Here is a 22,364-nt window from a genome sequence, read left to right on the forward strand (position 1 = left end):
CCTGAATATATACCATTCAGATGGGAGCCCTCCGAAGGTTGTGATGGTCATTTCCCTATCAGGAACGACTTCCCCAATTGATAGGAGATCATTCTTGATCTCGGTGATCCATAAGAAATATGCTTGCATACTCTCATCTTTGCCCTTCTTAATTTCCTTTAGCTTATTTTTAGGGAACAAAACTTGATTTGCATCATTGACTTTAAATAAGCTTACTAGTCTATCATAGATTTCCTTGGAGGTGGTCAGCTCAGAAACATAGGCCACTAGGAGTTTGTCGATAGAGTCCCGGATGATCTTCTTTTCTTTGATTTCTCCCTTGGTCCACTTGGTCCTAGCAACAACAGATGCATTTGATGGAGGCTCAACGATTTTGCCTCTCACATGGTCCAACACTTCTTGCTCTTCTAATGTTAGATCGAGAGACATCTTCCATCCGTGATAGTCAGACTTCTCACAGAGCTTGTCTTTAGCTGGGAAGTGTGATGAGGACCCCATGAAGTCTTTGAGATTGCTTAAACAACCTTCGGTGATTTCTCTTTCTCTTGCTCTTGCTTGGGCTTTGTCTTGACCTCAACTTTGATACCATGTTAATTTATGGTATGTTCTATGCTTAGAGCAATTTACTTCAATTCTTCTTATTAGCCACTGTTTAGCAATCACATAAACATAAAGTAAAGTGCAGATAGAACATTAATAGATCGACAGAAAACAAGCCAAGACAAGAGACACCAGATGTGGCGGCTAGTCAGGGACAAACCCTAATGCAGGGAAACCCTTTGATCAATTCTTCTTTAATCTTCAATAGTTCAATAGTACAGATCTGTAATTTTTATGACAGTAGTAAAAGATGCCCTAACCAGCACTTGTAAAGTGGATCAAATGATTCACAAATAGCCTAGAGTCAACCTTAGTCAACTCAACCTTCAACAACAATGAAGGACAACCCGAAACAGCCCAAAGAATATGGTCAAAACTGGTCAATGTCTAGGCAGCCCTGCGGTCAGCCCTAACCAGTCAGCACTGGTCACTTCGTGGGTCAAATCAGCTCCACAAACAACAGATCAGATTGCGGCTTGCTTGAGGGAGACTCCCCACACTAGGCCGCAGTCAAAGAGGCTCCTTTGCTGGTCAACGCAGTCCTCCTTTGCTTGTTGCACCCTAGGTCAACACAGAACAGACCTGCATCCTCCTTGCTACGTCCTTCTCCTTGCTGCGTCCTCCTCCTTGCCTTCTAGCTCCGTCCTTCTTCTCCTATGTTAGCTGCTCCTTTGTTAACCCAAACTACGCGTGGCTAGCAAGCTGCAACAATGTGAGAGGCACGAGAGTGTTGCACTAGTGCAAGAAGCACAAAGAGGTGTGTAATGGTGCGAGATGCAGGGAGTTGTTGCAGCAATGTAGAGGTCAGTAGAAGGAGCACTTGTTAGCGGCGAAGGGAGCTTTAGTATCGGGAGTGTTTCTAGCCTGATAGGGATGTTAGAGTTGGGTGGATTAGTTACTTACTATTCAACAACTGAGTTGAAGTGCAGTAGCATGATGCAACATGATGAGAGGGGATGCAGTGCGGATGCAGTGCTGGGAGGATGTACTAGCAGTAACGCGGATGTAGAGGGAGCTACCGTATGGATGCAGCAGTGGCAGTGGCAGGGCCATGGGCAGCAGTACAAGATGCAGTAGTGGAGAGGATGTTGGGCAAGGAGGCCTAGCATCAACACAAGGACCGGTGCTGGATAATCATGATGATACTTAGTGTGGAGTATTACTAGAGCATAGTCCTTGCTAAGAGAGAGTATTGATTTGGGTAGCATTGGATGTGCTCTACCCATGAAGATTGGTGGAGAGGCTAAAACACATGATGTTGGAATTTCTAAGTTTAACCTGTTAGAAATTCTTCCTGTACTATCTAGTTTATTTCTTCGTACTGGTTTAATTACATAACAAGTTATTTACCGTGTAAATACTGAAAATAAACAAGAGTCAATATCAACATCTACAGATCATCAACTAAGGGAAGACAAGCACACAAGTGACACCGTTATTTTTGGACCAATGTCCCCGGAAAAACCCAATGCGGGAAAACCGGTGCAGCGATTCTGAGGGTTATATTATTATGCAATTTTCAGAATACAACTAGGGTGCCAGAAATGGCTCACCCAACAGAGAATGCCCTCGGCAGTAGTACCTCTCCTTGGAGACATATATTTTAGTTGATTAATCACCAGATGAACAATCCCACAACAATAATTGCAGCGCCCACTGCTCTGTGTCACTTTGATAGGGACTGCGTCACCCTACCTCGCTCACCAGCATGCAGTCGGTCTCATGAAATCCTTCCAATGTTGCCTCTTGGCCCTACATCAGCGTTGCTAACCTCTGCGTCAGCTTCTGGAGCTTCTGCATCAGCCCCTAGACCCTTTGTGTCTCACACACTGGCCTCTCCTGGCTCTGCGCAGCTCCTGGCTGCCTCCGCATAGCACCCAACTGCCTCTGCGTCATCCTCTTCGGGCTCTGCGCTATTTCTCTGGTACCAAATCTGCCTCTCTGCTATGTATTCACTGCCCCTCGTTGCTGATCACTGATTCTTTCTCTCTTAGCAAACCCCTCTTTAGAGAATAAAATGATTGATTACTCTGGTGTGGTCTCCAACTAACCCTCAAGCCTCCTCTTATACTTTTCTCGTTGGTCCATCAACGACTGAGATTAAATCTATAATCAAAGGCTAAGATTAGATTTGGCTTGATCCATGACTTTTGGAACATTCTAACCTAGTATTATATTAATACCCATTAATATTTTATTTTTTCTAAGTTTAGACTTAGGAACTCCATTAAAAATATTAATTATTTTAATATTTCCCAAACCAGTTAGAATCTACTCAAACCATTTCTGGGTCTTGGAGATCTCATGTGCTTTAGCCTCTCCACCAATTTTCATGGCTAGAGAACATCCGATGCTACCCTAAATCAACACTCTCTCTTAGCGAGGATTGTGCTCTAGTAATACTCCATATTGAGCATCACCCTTATTATCAAACATCGGTCCTTGTGCTGATGCTAGGCCTCCTCGCCCAACATCTTCTGCACTGCTGCATCCTGTACTGCTGCCCATGTTCCTGCCACTGCCACTGCTGCATCTGTACGACAGCTCCCTCTACATTCGTGTTGCTCCTGGTCCATCCTCCTAGCACTGCATCTGCACTGCATCTGCACTGCATCCCCTCTCATCATGCTACATTGTGCTGCCTATAGCACTGCCACTTGGTTCTGCACAATCCCAGCATCGGCAAATCAACTCCCCTAGCCAACTGCGTCAGCCCTTCTAGCCTTTACGTGGCTCTGCGTGAGCCTGATTCTGCCTCCCTTAGCCTTTGCGCCGCCTCTCTTTGGCCTAGAATGATGATGCAGTCTCTTTGTGTCACTCCTTCCTCTGTCGCCTTCTGCATGGATCAACTTTGTCACTTGAGACAACTGAATCTGCTTCTACTGCTCTGCTAGTTGCTGCCTTCAGTTATCCCGTGTTCTGCAACCATGCTCTGATACCATGTTGGAATTTCTAAGTTTAACTCGTTATAAATTCTTCCTGTACTATTTGGTTTATTTCTTCCTACTTGTTTAATTACTTAACAAGTTATTTACCATGTAAATATTGAAAATAAACACAAATATAGTATCAATATCTACAGATCATCAACTAAAGGAAAACAAGCACACAAGTGACACCATTATTTCTGGACTGATGTCCCTGAAAAACCCAATACGGCAAAACCTGTGTAGCTATTCTGAGGGTTATATTATTATGCAGTTTTCAGAATACAACTAGGGTGCTAGAAATGGGTCACCCAACAAAGAATGCCCTCGGCAGTGGTACCTCTCCTCGGAGACAGATATTTTGGTTGATTAATCACCGGATGAACAATCCCACAGCAACAATTGCAGCTGCCACTGCTCTACGTCACTCTGATTGGGACTGCATCACCCTACCCGGCTCACCAACACCCATTCTGTCCCACGAAATCCTTCCAGCGCTGCCTCTTGGCCCTGCGTCAGATCTGCTAGCCTCTGTGTCAGCTTTTGTAGCTTCTGTGTCAACCCCTAGACCCTCTGTGTCTCACATGCTGGCCTCTCCTGGCTGCCTCTGCATAGCACCCAGCTGCCTTTGCGTCAACCTCTCTGGGCTCTGCGCTGTCTCTCTGGTACCAACTCTACCTCTCTGCTATGTATTCATTGCCCCTTGCTGTTGATCACTGATTCTATCTCTCTTAGCAAACCCCTCTCTAGAGAATAGAATGACTGATCACTCTGGTGTGTTCTCCGACTGACTCTAAAGCATCCTCTTATACTTTTCTCGTTGGTCCATCAACGACCAATATTAAATCTCTAATTAACGGCTAAGATTAGATTTGGCTTGATCCATGACTTTTAGAACGTTCTAACCCAGTTTTATATTAATACCCATTAATATTTTCTTTTTCCTAAGTTTAGACTTAGGAACTCCATTAACAATATTAATTATTTTAATATCTCCCAAACTAGTTAGAATTTGCCCAAATCATTTTTGGGTCTTGGAGATCTCATGTGCTTTAGCCTCTCCACCAATTTTCATGGCTAGAGCACATTCGATGCTACCCCAAATCAACACATGAGATCTCCAAGACCTAGAAATGGTTTGGGCAGATTCTAACCGATTTGGGAGATATTAAATAATTAATATTTTTAATGGAGTTCCTAAGTCTAAACTTAGGAAAAATAAAATATTAATGGGTATTAATATAAAACTGGGTTAGAATGTTTCAAAAGTCATGGATCAAGCCAAATCTAATCTTAGCCGTTGATTAGAGATTTAATTTCGGCCATTGATGGACCAACCAGAAAAGTATAAGAAGAGGCTTGAAGGTTAGTTGGAGGACACACTAGAGTGATCAGTGATTCATTTTGCTAGAGCGGGGTTGCTAAGCAAAGTTGAATTAGTGGTCAACAACGAGGGGCAGTGAGTACGAGCCAGAGGCAGGGACAATACTAGGAGATTAGCACAGAAGCGGAGAGAGCCAGAGTAACAGTCAATCTAGGCTACGCAGAGCCCAGCAGAGGCAACGCAAAACCCAGAGAGACTGCATCATCCATGCAGAGGGCAGAGGGAGTGACGCAGAGGCTCCTAGAGGTTGCGTAGTGCCTCAGAGGGCTGACGCAGAGAGTTCTGGGGTTGATGCAGAGGCCAGAAGGGTCAGCGCTGAGCTTCAGTTGTGCCAGAGAGGGTTTCGTGGGACAGGTTTTTTGAATACCTGTTCCCGAATATAGAGGTATTGTTGCGGTGTATTTTTCTCTTTCGGGTGAGCCGGTTTAGGCACCCAGTTGTACTTAGATAAACTGCATAATAATATAACCCTCTGAATAGCTGCACCAGTTTTCCCACATTGGGTTTTTCCAGGGACATTGGTCCAAAAATAACAGTGTCACTTGTGTGCTTGTTTTCTTTCAGTTGATGATCTATAGATGTTGATAATGTACTTGTGTTTATTTTCAGTATTTACATGGTAAATAACTTGTTAAGTAATTAAACAAGTAAGTGAAATAAACCAGATGGTATAGGAAGAATTTCTAACGGGGTAGACCTAGAAATTCCAATAGTAAACCAAGTGATTTGTAATAAAGTAATTAAGCCAATTAGCTTAAATTATTCCCAAACCACTTTTATATCAGATTTGACTAAAACACTAGGACTCGCCTGATAATTCGACAATAAATTTCACCCTAGCTTTGGGGGTTTAAGCTGGAGGGAAAAAACTCTTCTGATTAGCCGTGTCGAAAAACACAGGTAATCGGTGAGGTTAAAAAACCTCTTAGGATGGAATTCGTCATCAAATTATAGGCTTACCTAGGTTGTTACATAGATTCAAGGTTTTACTAAGATCATTTACAATATATAACTTGCAGAATGGGATGATGATGACACACAAACTGCTGATATGTAATCCGATCCTTGTTGAAAAAGTTGGCCCTTCCGTTTCCCTGAAACTTTAACAATTTGAGTGCAACAGGTCAAATAAATATGACAATGAATCTTATGACTCAAGAGAAACCCTAGAGGCCTACAATGGAGGCTTTGACCTAATAAATAAATAAAATAAGCATGAAAACTATGCTTAATATATTGTTGAATTTCTTCTTTTTCAACTTTTACAATAAAGACATAATGACAAAGTACAATAGCAATTATGAAGACCAACCATAGTTACATTTTCAACACCCACTTGTTAACCTTCTAATAACCCAGAATGTTGATCCTAGGGTCTACAAAACTGCCCACATACAGTCCATACCTTGAATGATCTAGGGCTTCCATACACTGCTGTTCAAACACTATGAACAGACTTCCAATATACCTCATCTTCCACTGTAACAATCATCTTCTACCCAACGTTTTGGTCCTAAGGCCATCTTCATGCTCTTCTGGTCCTGAGATCTGTGGCCTCCACACTGGTCAACCACAGCCATAAGCTACTGTAGTTTATCCACCTTTTCGCAGGGATCATCCAATACTTTTTCCTCTTCACTGGACATACACTAGAGCTGATATCACATGCTTGCTAGCGCAGATTACTTGACTGTCACACTCGGGGAGAAGCCCTAACTAGGGAACATTAGTACAGTCACTTAACAGTCCTCCTAGGGCATTGTTCGTAGACATGTACTAGCTCCACACCCGTAACACCTTGTCTGCATGAGTTTCAGCCCAAACACAGCCCTGTAAACCTTGTTACACAGACTTGGTTTTCTGCCCAAACCTCAGTCAAACTACAGGTCCAAACCTCGTCTGAAGCAACCCTATTTCTGGGTGAACAAGGTCCTCAAACTATCCTATTTACCTCGCTGTCCACAGGTCTTTACTCGGTTCTGCTATTTGCATATTTTCGAAGCGACCAAGCCCTGAAATAGCCCTCTTGCATGCCTCGGCCTTGCACCCAGAATAACCATAGGCTGCGGCCTTGTACACCTCACAGAACAAAGGTAAATGCGGCCTGTTCTCCACCCTGTAACGCCCTCATTTGCTTGCCCAAATTATTGAATAAACTCCACTGCCAGAACTAGATGAATCCTCCTTGAGCTTGGCCAAGACAACAGAGAATACAATGAATTTTATTCACTCCTGCAGCTCCTTGACAACTCGCCACATTAGGCTAGAATACTCCTTGAGAAGATGCACTTGTTGTGTGATCAAATGAGGCCTCCTCACCTTCTTATTTATATCCTTCCATGGTGCAACGAGTCACGACTAGCCCTCCAAAGGGCACGTTTCAATCCTAGCCGACTTGAACAAATTGTCATTAGCCCAACTCATATAAATACAAATTATTTTTCCTCATTTGATCAAACCCTCCATGGTTGCCTTAGTTGCCCCTTGCTCCATTAAGGGTACTCCACTTGCAACAATGGTCAAACCATCAAAATCACACTTGGTTTTGTGCCCACAACTTTGGTGCAAAACCTCCAGCTTGGTACTTCGCCCACAAAACCTTTTCTAGTCAAACTTCTCACAAACAAATCACCTAGGGTTGTGGAGTATCTCCCAAGCTACAGAAATCAACAAGCTTATGCTGTAAAGGATTACATGTGAGTGGATAAATGTTCAATTTGTGTTATAGAGAAAAACAAATTCCTTCATGAGAGTTTTGATTTAATCAGATGGTTGAATTATTGTTATACATAACCCTATTATATTTATATGAAATTTGTACTTCTTTGGCTTATGTCATTTCTGCTTGCTTTTGTGTCAGGAGACAAAAAGAAGACTTACAAGTTACAACATGTTATATTCACAAATTGATTTCTGCTCATATTTATGAATCATTCTTGTACTTTACAGGGTGCAGCTGTTGCTCATGCAGAATTAGGAGAATACAGTGAAGCTGCTGCTCTACTTGAGAAGCTCACTCAAGTTTGCAATCTTCCAACTTTCTTTATCATGCTTATTTAATTTGTAGTGATGAGATGTGTGTTAAAACATTTTGGATGTTTTCGTCTAAGATTGTTCACAGTCAATTTTTTTTCCTACAATACTCCCCAGAAAAACACAAAGGATCCAGAGGCATTTCGTTTGCTTGGTGATGTACGATATGCACTTAAAGATTATGATGGCAGTGTTGTAGCTTATCGAAATGCCATGATGGTAAGTCGCTTAGTTGTTGCAATCAAAATGTTATTGAAAGTTGTCACAATCGAAATATTATTTAAAGTCCACCTATGTTACAATGTCTTATTTCATTGCATTTTGACTTAGCCATTCTGTTCTCTTCATGGGGCTTACTAATTGGAAATCCTGCAACAGTTGGTCTTCTAGAAGCAATTGCTTGTGCACAGTTATGTGTATAAATGTTGGAAACTTTGTGCATGGTGCATACTTAGAAGTAAATATATCAGAAAACTCACCAAATAGCTCATAAAATGAAAACAGATTAGAACTTTTGTTTACCAGAATGCAGAAGGAAAGCATAGGTGTTGAATTTGTGAAAGAGAGTGACAGAAAAGACAGGGTTTCATAACTGGTCAGACTTAATTCATGAAAACTAGACATCAAGATAAACCAGTGGACAAGTAAGCTTGGTATTATATCATGTGCTGTTTGTTATTGAAGTGCTGGGGCATTCTCTTTTTTTCTGCAGGAATCAAGAACGGGTTCCCTTGAAGTTCTCAGTGGTCTTACGAATGCATTGGCTGCAGCTAAAAAGCCAAATGAGGTGAGTTAATACGTCCGAAATATTGGTCTATTCAATGTTTATTGCCAGAATATTATTTTACTTGAATAACTCTTCAAGAAGCTTGCTAATCTTAAATAAAACAAAGATTTCCCTATTTCTTTGTGGGTGCTGGCTGTGAAAAGAGAAAAGTAGAGCTAAGACTATTTGCATTGTTTGTCATTCACTGGTAATGTAAAGCACGTGTTAGAATGTTGATTATCCAGTGATAATTACAATGATTCTGTAAAAAATGTATGCATCAATAAAACAGAAATATTTGTATATTTCCAAAACGTTGTTGTATCCTTTACTATATATTGTCGTAAATGATTTGTTCATGACTTCTGAATTTCCTATATGTCTTTCATTATATTTTAACATAATGGTCATATATATTTCTGTATTGCTATTAATGATGTTATTGTTGCTGCCTAAATCCACACTTGGGCTAATGTGGAAAATTTTTTCAGCTCCACTTGGTGTGACCTTGGGGGCAAGTCTCGAGTAGAGTAGCTGTCACTCAATTCTTAACTCTTCTGTCTACGCTAACTTCTAGTGAAGCCAAGTGGGTGGACCCTATGAGACAAAATAAACTAAGGCTTGATTTAGTTAAGCTAAACTAAATCAAGTTCTAAGAGTTAAAAGAAATTAGACAAGATGCAATCCACCCATCAACAAAATGAATTACAACATGTACCTCAAAGCATGCAAGTGATTTAATTACAAAATGAATTACAAAATGTACCTCAAAGCATGCAAGTGATTTAAACTAGCAGGGGGCATAAAGGGACTCCTAAAGGGACAACTGCTAGGTCATGGGCAACAATGGAGGCTTAGCCCACTGTCACCTCAGCTAAGACTCCCTACTCTTTACGAACTTTCACCGATGGGAGGAGACTTGGAATATAGAAAGTCACTTGTGAAGGATGAATCAACAAATGGATGTGAAGTGACCTTAATGGTCCTTTTCCTAAAAGGAGGTTAAGAATGGAGCTTATTTTCTCTTCAAGCAAGGTACAAACATTTATTAGGATAAGGAGGTGAGGATTTGAGAGCTAGGTTAGAGGAATATGCTTTGTAAAGAAGTTTCCCAATCCCTAAAATCCTTATTGAACTTGACTTCCCGAATGGTTTTTGAAGAATTGACTTTTCAAAGGTATGGTACCAAGTGGACCTAGCCTAGGTGAAGGAGAGAGAATCTAGCAACCAATGATATTCTTAACCCAGACAAGGAAGGGGAAGGGATCAAAGCAAGAATTTCCACCTAAAAGTGTCAAATTGATTGTATGAGGCACTAGCCTAGGGAACACCAGGGCGAAGTTTGATCTTAGAGCTAGGGAATGGGATATCTCACAATCCCACCATTGAAATGGCTTCAAATTTGGAGGAGGCTTTGAGGATGATCAAACTTTTTTGGTTGCTACTTTGTCGGAAATGTGATGCCCTAGGTGACCCAACTTGGCTAGACCTAGAAGAGAGAGGGAAAAGGTGGAGAAAAATGTTCTGAGTGATCACCTATCCCTTGGGGAGAATGGAGTCCAGGAGAATGATTAGAAAGGACTTCGTATGTCAGTCAAGGAGGCCTTAAGGACTATTTTGCTTGGCCTTTAGGGCAAGAAGAAGTGACCTCAAAGCTTTTATACTTCGCTTTGCAAAAAAGAGATGTTTTATCAATATAAATTCAATGGTAGAATTATCCTTAGGAGATTTCGTTTAACATAGATGGCCCATACATTGAGAGATGCTATATAGAAACAATAATTCCACAATTTAACAATTATGCAATGCAGCAATTAGCCCTAGTATAGTGAAAATCCCATTCAATGCATATGACAAAGCAAAACAAGAACAACATTAAATGTGTGTACTTACATGTAATAGAACATATCCAACCATCAACAATTTGACTCCAAGATAATATACTCCAATCCAAACATCAAAATTCATCTATGCTCCAATTCATCCTCCAAGAAAAAGTGCGAAATTCTCAAGAGAGAAGAATGATCCAATACAAAGTGATGATACAAATGAATTCATGTCTCTCCTATTTATACACTCATTAGGAGTTTGAATTACCTTTGAGCCTACATTAGCCCATCAACTAAAATAATGTGCAAATAACTATCTAATGGTGACAAGCCCCCCATACTACCTCACAAATAAAATAATAAGCCTCCCAAGAGGTCGAATGATAAATAATGCATGTTGTTGGCCCCTCTCAGAGGTCTGATGAAGTCCATAAGTGCCAAAATGATGAGTTGGACTTCGAAAAGTGATGGACAAGGTGGTGCTCCCAATAGCTGTGAGGGAGTACACGTGACCTCATGGGTCTCCAAGTAAGTCAAAGATGCTTGTAGACCATCTGTAAGGGCTCAGATGATGGTGTAAGTGATGCCACATCATCCTACAAGTCTTGGGTCATTTGCCAAGTGCATGGTACATTTGTGGGGCTAGCTGGGCAAAGGTGAACCAGGTGCATCTTCCTCGTCCAATAGATGATCTTGAGCAATCTCTAAGCATATATGGGGATCCATGGAGCGCTGTGTACTACTGTGGAGGCCCATGGCTCTCAACACACATCCTACATGTTCCAATGTAGCCCTCAAGAGGGTTAGGACCCAGTATAGGGAGACCAAACCCAAGATAGAGACCACCTGCAATCCTGCATAAGATCCAATGCATCCCCTAGCCTTCTAGTACAACAAGTCACCAAGGAAATCAAGTAAAAGAGCTTACAAACCATGGACCATAGATGGGGACTTCATAATGGGCTTGGCATGTGCTAATGTCTCCCAACACCAAATGGGGTTAACTAAGTATCCCGTTAGGTGGTTTCTAATTTTAAAGGGGATAATATGTCCAAGGTACATCCTTTAAAAGGTGGTGGGATGTGATAAAGAGGTGAATGGAATAAGGAATGAGAAAGGGCAACCCTGGGCCACATGTTGGGGTAGAAGGGTAGCTAGTAAAAGGGAAACATACACTTGGGTATATAATGTATAGGAGGGAGCAATCATGGTACATGAGGTGCCCCGACCTTGATTTTCTACGCTTTTTTATATGCCTTTTTCCCTTTTGTGATTTTTCTTCAATTAACTGCTTGGGGCTCAAGGGGTAAGAGCATGATGTGTGAGATATAACACTAGATACCCCCTTTTAAGGTAGGGTGGCTCATTGCTCACTAGGGGTTGGGACAATCATGGGTTTCTATATGATGAATGGGTCTCATAGAGCCTATAGGAACCAGGGTGATGGCCATGATGGGGTAGAGCTCATGTATTGGCTTTTTCCCATGCGCTAAATGTGTTTGTCCCGACCATCTTTTGCATTTTCCTATCGAATGTGGCCAATTGTGCTTTTACTTTCTCTTTTAGCTGCATCAACCTCCGAGGCATCATTCTAGGCCTGACCCAAGGTGTGGGCAAGGGGAAAGGGGGAGGGAGCTAGCCCTATCTGGACCTAGTGGAGGAATGTGGAGGCAGGTGGGAGAAATGATGAATGGGTTAATAATGAGTGGAAAGGGGGTAATATATGTGGACGAGGGAGCAGGACCACGCAACCAAAATCAGGGTTTCCCATGAAATACCATCCCTAAAGCCAAATGGTTAGTAAAAGAGATCCTAGGGGACTAGAATCCAAGGTTAATATCCAAAACGGGTCTAAGGGACAAGAGGATAGACCTAGCCCATTCTCCCTATCGAACCCCCCAATAATTCCAGAAGTGTCCGTGATAAACAAACTACAATACTCAATTACTGTTGATTTTTGGTAGCATCGGATGTGCTCTAAGCCTCAAAATTTGCAGGGAGGATTGGGCACATGTTTTCCACAATACTTAGAAGTCATTTTGGGAACTTCCACTGGAATTAGTTTTATTAAAATAATTAATTATTTTTAATGGGTGCTTAAGTCTAAACTTAGGAAATTAAAATAATTAAAGGGTATTAGTCTAATTGTGGGTGAAACTTTTAGAAGAAGACGAGGATCAAGCCAAAATAATCTGGGCCATTAATTAGGATCTAATCTGGGCCATTGGTTCTCAACAGAGGGATTATAAGAGGAGGCCTAATGGGCATTTGGAAGACATATCGAGTGGGAGATTAGAGATTGAATTTATGAAGTGAGCAGTGCAGCAGTTGCTAGAGAGATTCGAAGTGATTTCTTGCAGAGAGGGGCATGGATAGATCCAGTTGGAGATTTTTCTTCATCCGGGAATACTCAACAAAGGAGGCAGAGAGAGATTCGGGAGAGGCAGCGCAGAGGCTACACTGGCCAGCGTAGGTTGACACAGAGGCAACACAGAGCCTTGAGGAGATTCGTAGTTTTGCTGGAGAAATCAATTTTTGAAGCCGGAAGCCGGGGTGTGAGATCGTGAGGACAAAATCGAAGTCTCAAAGAGGCAAATCGATCAGCAGAGGGAATGATGTAGTCCCTAGGAGCTGTGACACTGGGCCTATGCAGTAATTGTGGAGAGGCAACAAGGGACTAGCCATTCTGTTGCTGGATCAGTCAGGATCGTAGTGATAGTGTGAGGTATTTCTCCTTAATCTTCTGTTAGTCATATTCTCTATACTAGATAGCCAACAAGGCATCTAGAGATTGTAATAAGAAAAACTACTACTTAATAATACAAACCTTGAACTGCTACACCGGCTTTCCCGCATTGGGTTTTTTTAGGGACTTTTGTCCAAAAACAACGGTGTAATGTGTTGTGTATTTATTTCTTGCTCAGTTTTTTGTTTTCGCTTATTATTTAAGTTGTGAAGACCACAATTGTATTTATTTCGATGTTTACCGTATAATACTGTAAATAACTTGATTCAGTAGGAGAAATATAATTAGTTGCTGTAGTGGTGATTCAGGTAATCGAATTTTCACAATTACCAAATGACAAGGCATACCTTTAGGTTCGGGAGGCCCACCTTCAAACATACAATCATGACAGATGGGTGAGGGATCACATGGCTGGCTTAGGTTGTGGAGAAGTGGCACAACGAGCTAGTTGGTGGCTGCAAGGGGCTACTGGCTAAAGACCATCTTGGATAAAATTTTCTCCTAGGGATATCACCCACAAAATAGTGTATAACATGGTCAATGACTAGGGAAAAACCCCACAAGGGGGAAAACCCTTTGCAATTATTCTTCTATTAGATTGTCTTCAAATATTCAATAGAGAGTACATCATCCATGAGTCAAAGTCAAGCTTTGACTATCCAATATCCAATGAAGTTGATATGCCATCCGATATGTCTGTTAAAATTGGAAACTAGGGCCAAACTCCATGTGGGTCACCTTATTTATGGCAGCTATTTTTTTTTTGGATTTCTCTCCCCGAGAGGTGTAGGATTGATCTAAAGATCATCCGATTCCAACATGTATTTATGGAGATATGAATTTATTTGTATTATTGACAATTTGTTAAGTTCGGCCAGCGAGCAAATTACCCCTAGGTCAACCTCAACGTTGCATTTAAATAGAGACCTCAAGTCATTTGAGGAGCACATCACACATGATCTCTCTTTCCACTTGTTTGGGTTTGTCCTCTCACAAGGAGGACATGGTGGAAAGGAAGGTCAAGTAGGTGCCCTAGCTGCAGTTAAAGAGAGGAACTCCAGCTGCAGTCAAGGAGAAGAGGCCATGCCCTAGCCGTAGTCAAAGAGAGGAACTCTAGCCGCAGTCATGAAGAAGAGAGATCTATACGCAACAAAAAGGAGCCCTTAATCCGCAGTCAAGTGGAGACCTATCCGCTTTCAAAAGGAGCCCTAATCTACAGTCAACAGGAGCTCCAATATGCAGCAAAAGGGAGCCCTAATCCACTGTCAAAAGGAAGCCCTAATTCACAGTCAAAAGGGAGGCTCTAAGTTGCAGCAAAAGGAAGCCCTAGACGCAGCAAGAAGGAGCCCTATGACACCGTAAAGGAGTCTAGAAGAGCAATGCGGAAATCTATGTGACAACTTGGTAAATAATGTTGTTCTATGGCATGAACCTAGGTCTGAATAGGAACCGAGTTGTTGGGCTAGTGATCTGAACAGAAGATAACTTGGACAACAAGAAAGGGATCAACTTGCAGATCTGATTAGGGTGGATGACTGAAAGCCGAGTTGTTGTTCAAGCTCCAATATTGTAGGGCTGTATGCGCTGAGTAAGATAAGGAGTTAGCACTGCTTATTGGAAGTTGTTGGGTGCTGTTTGATGGAGGACCATAGGCCTAACTTGCTACTGGGCTAGGCCACAGGTCATAGCTAGCAACAAAGGCTGTTCTACCAGACTTGGACAGCGTGGAAGTGGTGGAGTCTCTCCTTGGTACACTGCAGCCTTAGAAGGCCTGCCTTATTAACTGTATGGAGGATGAGGGTTGAAGGTTACTGCCTTAACTCATGAAGCAGTGACAGCAAGTGCAGCAAGAGGACAATAGCGTTTTGGGAGATGTATTGGGTCAAGGTTTGACCATGTTTGATTCAGTTTAATAAGCATCCTATTGGTGCCATGTGGATGATCTTCCGAGGAGTTGAAGGATCTTCCTAGGAACAGAACCAACTGTGTAGTTTTTGGGTGCATTGAGCTTACTGTTGAAGGCCGATGTTGGCTAGGTTTGACCAAGCCACTTAGAGGAAGATTTCTATCCTATTTGACCATCATTGACTTCTCTAGTCAAGGCCTTACTGCTGCTGTCATAAAATATTAGTTTTGTATATCTGTACTATTTCTCTCTCTGTTGAACTATTGAAGAATATAAGAAGAATTGATCAAGGGTTTCCCCACATTGGGATTTGTCCCTAGCTGGTGCCACATCTTGTGTCCTCTTATCTTCGCTTCTCTTCTACTATTTATGTTTATGTTCTATCTGCATTTTACTATCATTCTGATGTGATTGCTAATCTGGATATTGATATTGGGCTAATAAGAAAATTGAAGTAAATTGCTCTTAAGCATAGAACATACCAAAAATTAACGTGGTATCGGAGCTGAGGTGAAGACAAAGCCCAAGCAAGAGTGAAAGAGCAATCACTGAAGACAGTTGGAAAGAACAAAAGGCTCAATGGGTTCCTCATTCCTCTTCCCCGGCTAAAGACAAGCTCCGTGAAAAGTTTGACTATCATAGATGGAAGATGTCTCTTGATTTGACATTAGATGAAACAAGAATGGTGGAGCAAGAAATGCCTTTACTAAAGGAAACCCTACTGCATTCTCCGCTCATGCCAAAAGGAGAATCAATGCAGGAAGTAAAGGTCATTTCCATGGAAAGCCTGGTTCTAAGGCAAGAAGGAAAGGCAAATACTTTGCTTGCAATAAGTTTGACCACTATGCAAGTGAGTGTCCAAATAGAGGGGTCACATCACATGATGATGATCACAATCATTCCAGGGGCAACTACAACAACAACGATAAAAGGAATGGCAGGCTCAATGGCAAAGGAAAAAGGAATGTGGACATCATGGTCAACCCTCCAAGAAAGCAAGGAACTCCAGGTATGAAGAAACAAATGTTGTTAACAATAAACAAAAGCAGTATTATCTTATATTGGCCCTCTCCACTACCTCTCCTTTGGACACTTTGGGGAATTGGCTTATTGATAGTGGCGCTTCAAGGCACTTCACCAGATACAAGGAAGCTCTCTCTAATTTGATAGAGAAGGAGATAAACTTGGAGATTATTCTTGGAGATGATGCTACCTATCCCGTAAAGGGTGTAGGGAACGTTACTCTTCAATTGAATCAGGGTAACACGATTCATTTACAAGAAGTTATTTATGTACCTGATCTCAAGAAGAACTTGGTATCCATTTTGACAATGGAAGACAAAGGTTTCAAGGTGGCATTCATTGATGGAAAGGTACATATTTGGAAATAGAATTTTAAAGATGCTTTTATTATTGGGTTTAGGGTTGGCATTTTGTATCAAGTTGCAGGAAGTCCATTGGGAGCCATGTCTTACGACACATCTCTACAATCTGATCTATGTTACTGGAGGTTTTTCCATCTTCATTATAAGGGCCTACCTGATGTGAGACAGATGGTGAGAGGGATGCCCGAGTTCAAAGATGAGCATGGAGGTATATGTTCGAGATGTACCGAAGGAAAACTTACAAGGGGACCTTTCCCCTCAAGTAATAGCAAGACCTCAGATTTATCTGGTATGATTCCGTAAGTTCTTGGAAGGATGAAGTATACACCTGGTTCTGTCACTTCAAAGACTATATGGAACAACCCGAGGGGTTTGAGGTTCATGAATGGGAATCTCATGTATGCAGGTTGAAGAAAGCTCTCTATGGATTGAAGCAAGCACCTTGGGCTTGGATTGATAGCCATCTGATGAAGCTGAGATTCACTAGGAGTGAAGCCGACCCAAACCTTTATCTTAAGGTTGTGGATGATAAACCTCTCATACTAGTACTTTATGAGGACAACCTCTTTCTGATAGGTACAAACCCTCTCATTCACAAACATAAGAGGGAGTTGGATTCCGAATTTGAGATGAAGGACCTAGGACTGATGCGCTACTTCCTAGGGTTGGAGATCTCGCAAAAGCCAGGAGAAATTTTCCTATCTCAAGGAAAGTATGTTGTGAAGATATTGGAAAGATTTGGGATGGTGGATTGCAAGCCTGTGACTACCTCGATGGGGCTTAACTTCAAGAAGTTATGCGGTAGTGTTGCCGGACTTGAATTGGGAAATGATTCTGAGTATTGTCAACTCATAGGAGCACTGATGTTCTTGGTGAACTCCCGTCCGGATATATGTTTTGCAATTAACACGATGAGCCAATATATGGTAAAGCCTCATCACATACATTGGATTGGTGCCAAGAATCTTCTGAGATATCTTCGGGGCACAATCACTCATAGATTGAGATACACTGCTGGAGATGTGAGGCTGCATGGTTATTCAGACACTGATTGCAAGAGCACTTCTGGGTGTTGTTTCTCTGTGGGTTCTGCGTCGATATCCTGGATGAGCAGGAAGCAGAAGTCGGGTGCTTTGAGCACAGTTGAGGTCGAATACATAGTTGCGAGTATGGCCTCCTGTGAAGTTGTCTGGTTGAGGAAGCTCTTCAGTGAGGATACCACCGTGATCCTCTGCAACAACCAAAGTAAGATCCGATTATTAGAGAATCCCGTGTTTCATGATCACTCCAAGCATATAGACATTAGGTACCACTTTATCCAGGATATGGTACAACGAGGAGCAATAAGGCTCCATCACATTGGGATTGATGAGAAGGTCACCGATATTCTGACGAAGCCCTTGGGAAAGGTCAAATTCTTGGCTTTCCTATAATGACTAGGAGTCATAGAGCTCTCTCCTGAGGATCCTATATGATATTGAGCTCTGGGAGCTCCAGGGGGCTTGGGGTACTTTTTGGAGCGATGAGCAACCATAGAGTGAGTGGTTCAGCCTTCCCCTAGTGGTTTCCTATGTAGGCAGGATGAGTGGTTCATCCTTCTCGTACTGAGACACAATCATAGGGTGAGTGGTCCAACCTTTCCCTAGTGATTTGTTGTGTACAAGGTGAGTGGTTCAACCTTCCCCTAGGATACCCCATGGCGACATGTAGGCGGGATGAGTGGTTCATCCTTCTTCTGCTAAGACATCCTACCCATGCAGTCTGGGACTCATGGGAAGTACCTCTCATCTGGCCAATGAGTAGGGAAATGAGGATAGGGAGCATAGTACCTCCGATGGAAGCATCGTGTACTACCGTACTCCCTATGCTAGGATGATATTGATCTGGGATCAATTGGAACTGACTTCGGGTCAGTAAGAGTGGTATGAGACACTCTCTTTTATTTGGAATTGACTTCGGGTCAGTAAGAGTGGTACGGGTCAGTAAGAGTGGTATGAGACACTCTCTTTATATGGGACTGACTTCGGGTCAATAGAGAATGGTATGATACATTCTCGATCACTTCTTCTTCTTCATAGTTCAGCAGAGCAGAGCAGTGCATTGTTGGTAGAGCTAGTAGAGTCTGGCAGATGGATCAGCAGATGGAGTTCTCCCTAGTTGAGAGGGAGTGTTAAAATTGGCAACTAGGGCCAAACTCCAAGTGGGTCACCTTATTTATGGCAGCTGATATTTTTCTTGGATTCCTCTCTCCGAGAGGTGTAGGATTGATCTAAAGACATCAGATTCCGACATGTATTTATGGAGATACGAATTTATTTGTATTATTGATTGATGACAATTTGTTAAGGTCGGAAGCAAGCAAATTACCCCCAGCTCAACCTCAACATTGCATTTAAATAGAGGAGACCTCAAGTCATTTGAGGAGCCCATCACACATGATCTCTCTATGCACTTGTTTGGGTTTTTCCTCTCACAAGGAGGAAGTGGTGGAAAGAAAGGTCAAGTGGGTGCCCTAGTCACAGTCAAAGAGAGGAACCCTAGCTGCAGTCAAGGAGAAGAGGCCATGTCCTAGCCGCAGTCAAAGAGATGAACTCTAGCCGCAGTCAAGGAGAAGAGGCCATGCCCTAGCTGTAGTCAAAGAGAGGAACTCTAGCTGCAGTCAAGGAGAGGAGTGGCCTCCTAGCTGCAGTCAAGGAGAGGATGCCATGTCCTAGCCGTAGTCATGAAGAAGAGAGATCTATACAGAACAAAAAGGAGCCCTTAATCCGTAGTTAAGTGGAGACCTATTTGTTGTCAAAAGGAGCCCTAATCTGCAGTCAAGAAGAGCTCCAATATGCAGCAAATGGGAGCCTTAATGCACTGTCGAAAGGTGTTGATTAGGGGTAGCATTAGATGTGCTCTAGCCACGAAATTTGGTGGAGAGGTTGGGGCACATGAGATCTCCAATACCCAGAAAGGGTTTGGGAAGATTCTAAACAGTTCAGGAGATATTAAAATAATTAATATTTTTAATGGAGTCCCTAAGTTAATATTAATGTGAATTAATATGAAATTGTGTTAGAATGGTCCAAAAGATATGGATCAATCCAAATCTAATCTTAGCCGTTGATTAGGGACTTAATTTCGGCCGTTGATATGTCAACGAGAAAAGTATAAGAGGAGGCTCGAGGGTCACTTGTAGAAAACACCAGAGTGATCAATCATTCTATTCTCTAGAGCGGGGTTTGCTAAGATAGATAGAATCGGTGATCAGAGTTGCATCTTAGTGGCATTGAGTACAGAGAGACAGAGAGGCAGAGATAGTGCTGGGAGAGCAGCGTAGTAGCCGGGGAGAGTGACGCAGTAGCAGCCATGGCTCACGCAGGGCTACACAGAGGTAACCGGGAGTTGCGCAGAGCTTTAGAGAGGCCATCATTGTCGACGCAGAGGGCCAAAAGGCTGATGCAGGGCCTCCTAAGGCCGATGCAGACCCATTCAGGGTGACGCAGGGCCAACACTGGGCAGAGAGGGGCTGAGTCGGTTGACGCAGTCCAGAAAGGTAGATGCTGAGGTTTCTGGGGCAAATTGGAGTTGAGGAGCTGCTGGAAGGATTATCCGGGGTTTCAGCCGGGAAATTTGTCTCAAACTGAGAGGTATTACTGCCAAGGAAATTCTCTGTTGGGTAGGACAAATTTGGCACCCAGATTGTACTCTGATATTGCTTAATAAGAAAACCCTTAGATAGCTGCACCGGTTTTCCCACATTGGGTTTTTCCGGGGACATTGGTCCAAAATAACAGTGTCATTTGGTGTGATTCTAAGTTGCAGGAAACGTTGGAGAAGGGTTCGTTTTCGACTAGAAACAAAACATAAATAAGGAAACTTGTATCGTATGGCCTGGAAACATGTTTCCAGTTGTACTGGCCCGTTTCACGAGGAGGAAACATGGCCAGTACGACCGGAAATGAGTTTCCAGGCCGTACGACGAAGTTTCCTCTTCTAACTTGACTTTTTCTTGCATTTATTTTTTATTTTTTCGCTTCCAATTTTTTATTGGGCGACTAAAATATCTTCTTTCTAGATGCCTCTCAAGTTATAAAAAAGAGGATTTTTTTGAGTGGGGCAACCTAATGTTGAAGCCTATGGCCCTAGTGTTGATATGCAGTTCATGGTAATGTTACATTCTCCTTTATTTTTCATTTTCATCCTTTTACTTAAATTTTTAACATTACCATGAAATGACTCAGGATGTTTGAGAGTGGTTTCGCGCTCATTGGATTTCATATGGAGAAAGTAGTATTTTAGATCTCACTCAAAATCCAACAGACTTATCTGTTTTTCAAGATTTCAGGATTGGGGGGATTGCAATGTTTCCATTGGATTTTGTCATGTACTTGGTTATGGAACTTTTATTTAATCAAGAGAACCAAGCCCTCTATGCAGGGTAGACTCCCAATAATCAAGAGCATGTAGGGTACTAGGGTATGGAATTTGTATTTAATCAAGAGCACTAAGGTCGTTCGACTATGTAGGAGGAGACTCCCAATCAAGCACGAGACAAGAAATTAGAAATTTCTCGTGGCTAATTTTGGATATTGCTATTTTCATTATGTGGTCATTCATGAGTAGATGTGATGTAAATTTAGAGACTTATAGTTTATGCATTGACAATTGACAATTTAATCATAATGTAATAAATTAGAATGTATCATATATGCTTTATGATTGTACATATTTCTTAAATGTCCTTATATATATATATTGCGTTTCCCCATTTCCAAAATTTGGCGGGGGTCATGTTTCGTATCCATGGCCGTCTCGAAAGCTCCTACCCGTTTCGTGCAACCTAGGTGTGATTCTTTCTGTTTCCTTCAGTTGTTGATCTGTAATATGTTGAGCATGCACTAGTGTTTATTTTCAATATTTACATTGTAAATAAATTGTTAAGTAACGGAACAAGTGGGTAGGAATAAATCAAATAAAGTGCATGGAGGGTTTATAACTAGTAGACTTAGAAACTTCAACAGAAGGAAGCCCTAATCCGCAGTCAAAAGGGAGGCTCTAAGTTGCAGCAAAAGGAAGCCCTAGATGCAGCAAGAAGGAGCCTAGAAGAGCAGCGTGGAAATCTATGTGACAACTTGGTAAATAATGTTGTTCTATGGCATGAACCTAGGTCTGAATAGGAACTGAGTTGTTGGGCTAGTGATCTGACCAGAAGATAACTTGGACAACAAGAAAGGGATCAAGTTGCAGATCTGATTAGGGTGGCTAATTGAAAGCTGAGTTGCTGTTCAAGGTCCAATATTGTAGGGTTGTATGTACTATGGGCTGAGTAAGATAAGGAGTTAGCACTGCTTATTGGAGGTTGTTGGGTGTTGTTTGATGGAGGACCATAGGCCTAACTTGCCGCTGGGATAGGCCACAGGCCATAGCCAACAACAGAGGTTGTTCTACTAGACTTGGACAACGTGGAAGTGGTGGAGTCTCTCCTTGGTACACCGCGGCCTTAGAAGCCTTGCCTTATTGACTGTATGGAGGATGAGGGCTGAAGGTTGCTGCCTTAACTCATGAAGTAGTGACAACAAGTGTAGCAAGAGGACAACAACATTTTGGGAGATGTATTGGGTCAAGGTTTGACCATGTTTGATTCAGTTTAATAAGCATCCTATTGGTGCCATATGGATGATCTTCCGAGGAGTTGAAGGATCTTCCGAGGAGTAGAACCGTGTAGTTTTTGGGTGCATTGAGCTTACTGTTGAAGGCCGATGTTGGCTGGGTTTGACTAAGCCAATTAGAGGAAGATTTCTAT

At 42.1% G+C, this 22,364-nt stretch overlaps 1 protein-coding gene across 2 annotated transcripts in view; it reads left to right on the forward strand.

The window, feature by feature from the left end:
• The window catches only part of LOC149172520 (uncharacterized), a 399,406-nt gene that overhangs the window by 225,025 nt on the left and 152,017 nt on the right, over nt 1–22,364 (forward strand). For both annotated transcript variants that reach the window (XM_089427737.1, XM_089427736.1), the window contains exons 10-12: nt 7,861–7,932; nt 8,062–8,163; nt 8,657–8,731. In XM_089427737.1, the coding sequence (XP_089283863.1) occupies nt 7,861–7,932; nt 8,062–8,163; nt 8,657–8,731 (249 nt within the window). The remainder of the gene's footprint in view (nt 1–7,860; nt 7,933–8,061; nt 8,164–8,656; nt 8,732–22,364) is intronic.

Source organism: Pinus tabuliformis, chromosome 4_2 (assembly GCF_031772625.1).
Source record: "Pinus tabuliformis cultivar Carrire ecotype Pingquan chromosome 4_2, CPIR1, whole genome shotgun sequence".
Taxonomy (NCBI): Eukaryota; Viridiplantae; Streptophyta; class Pinopsida; order Pinales; family Pinaceae; genus Pinus; species Pinus tabuliformis.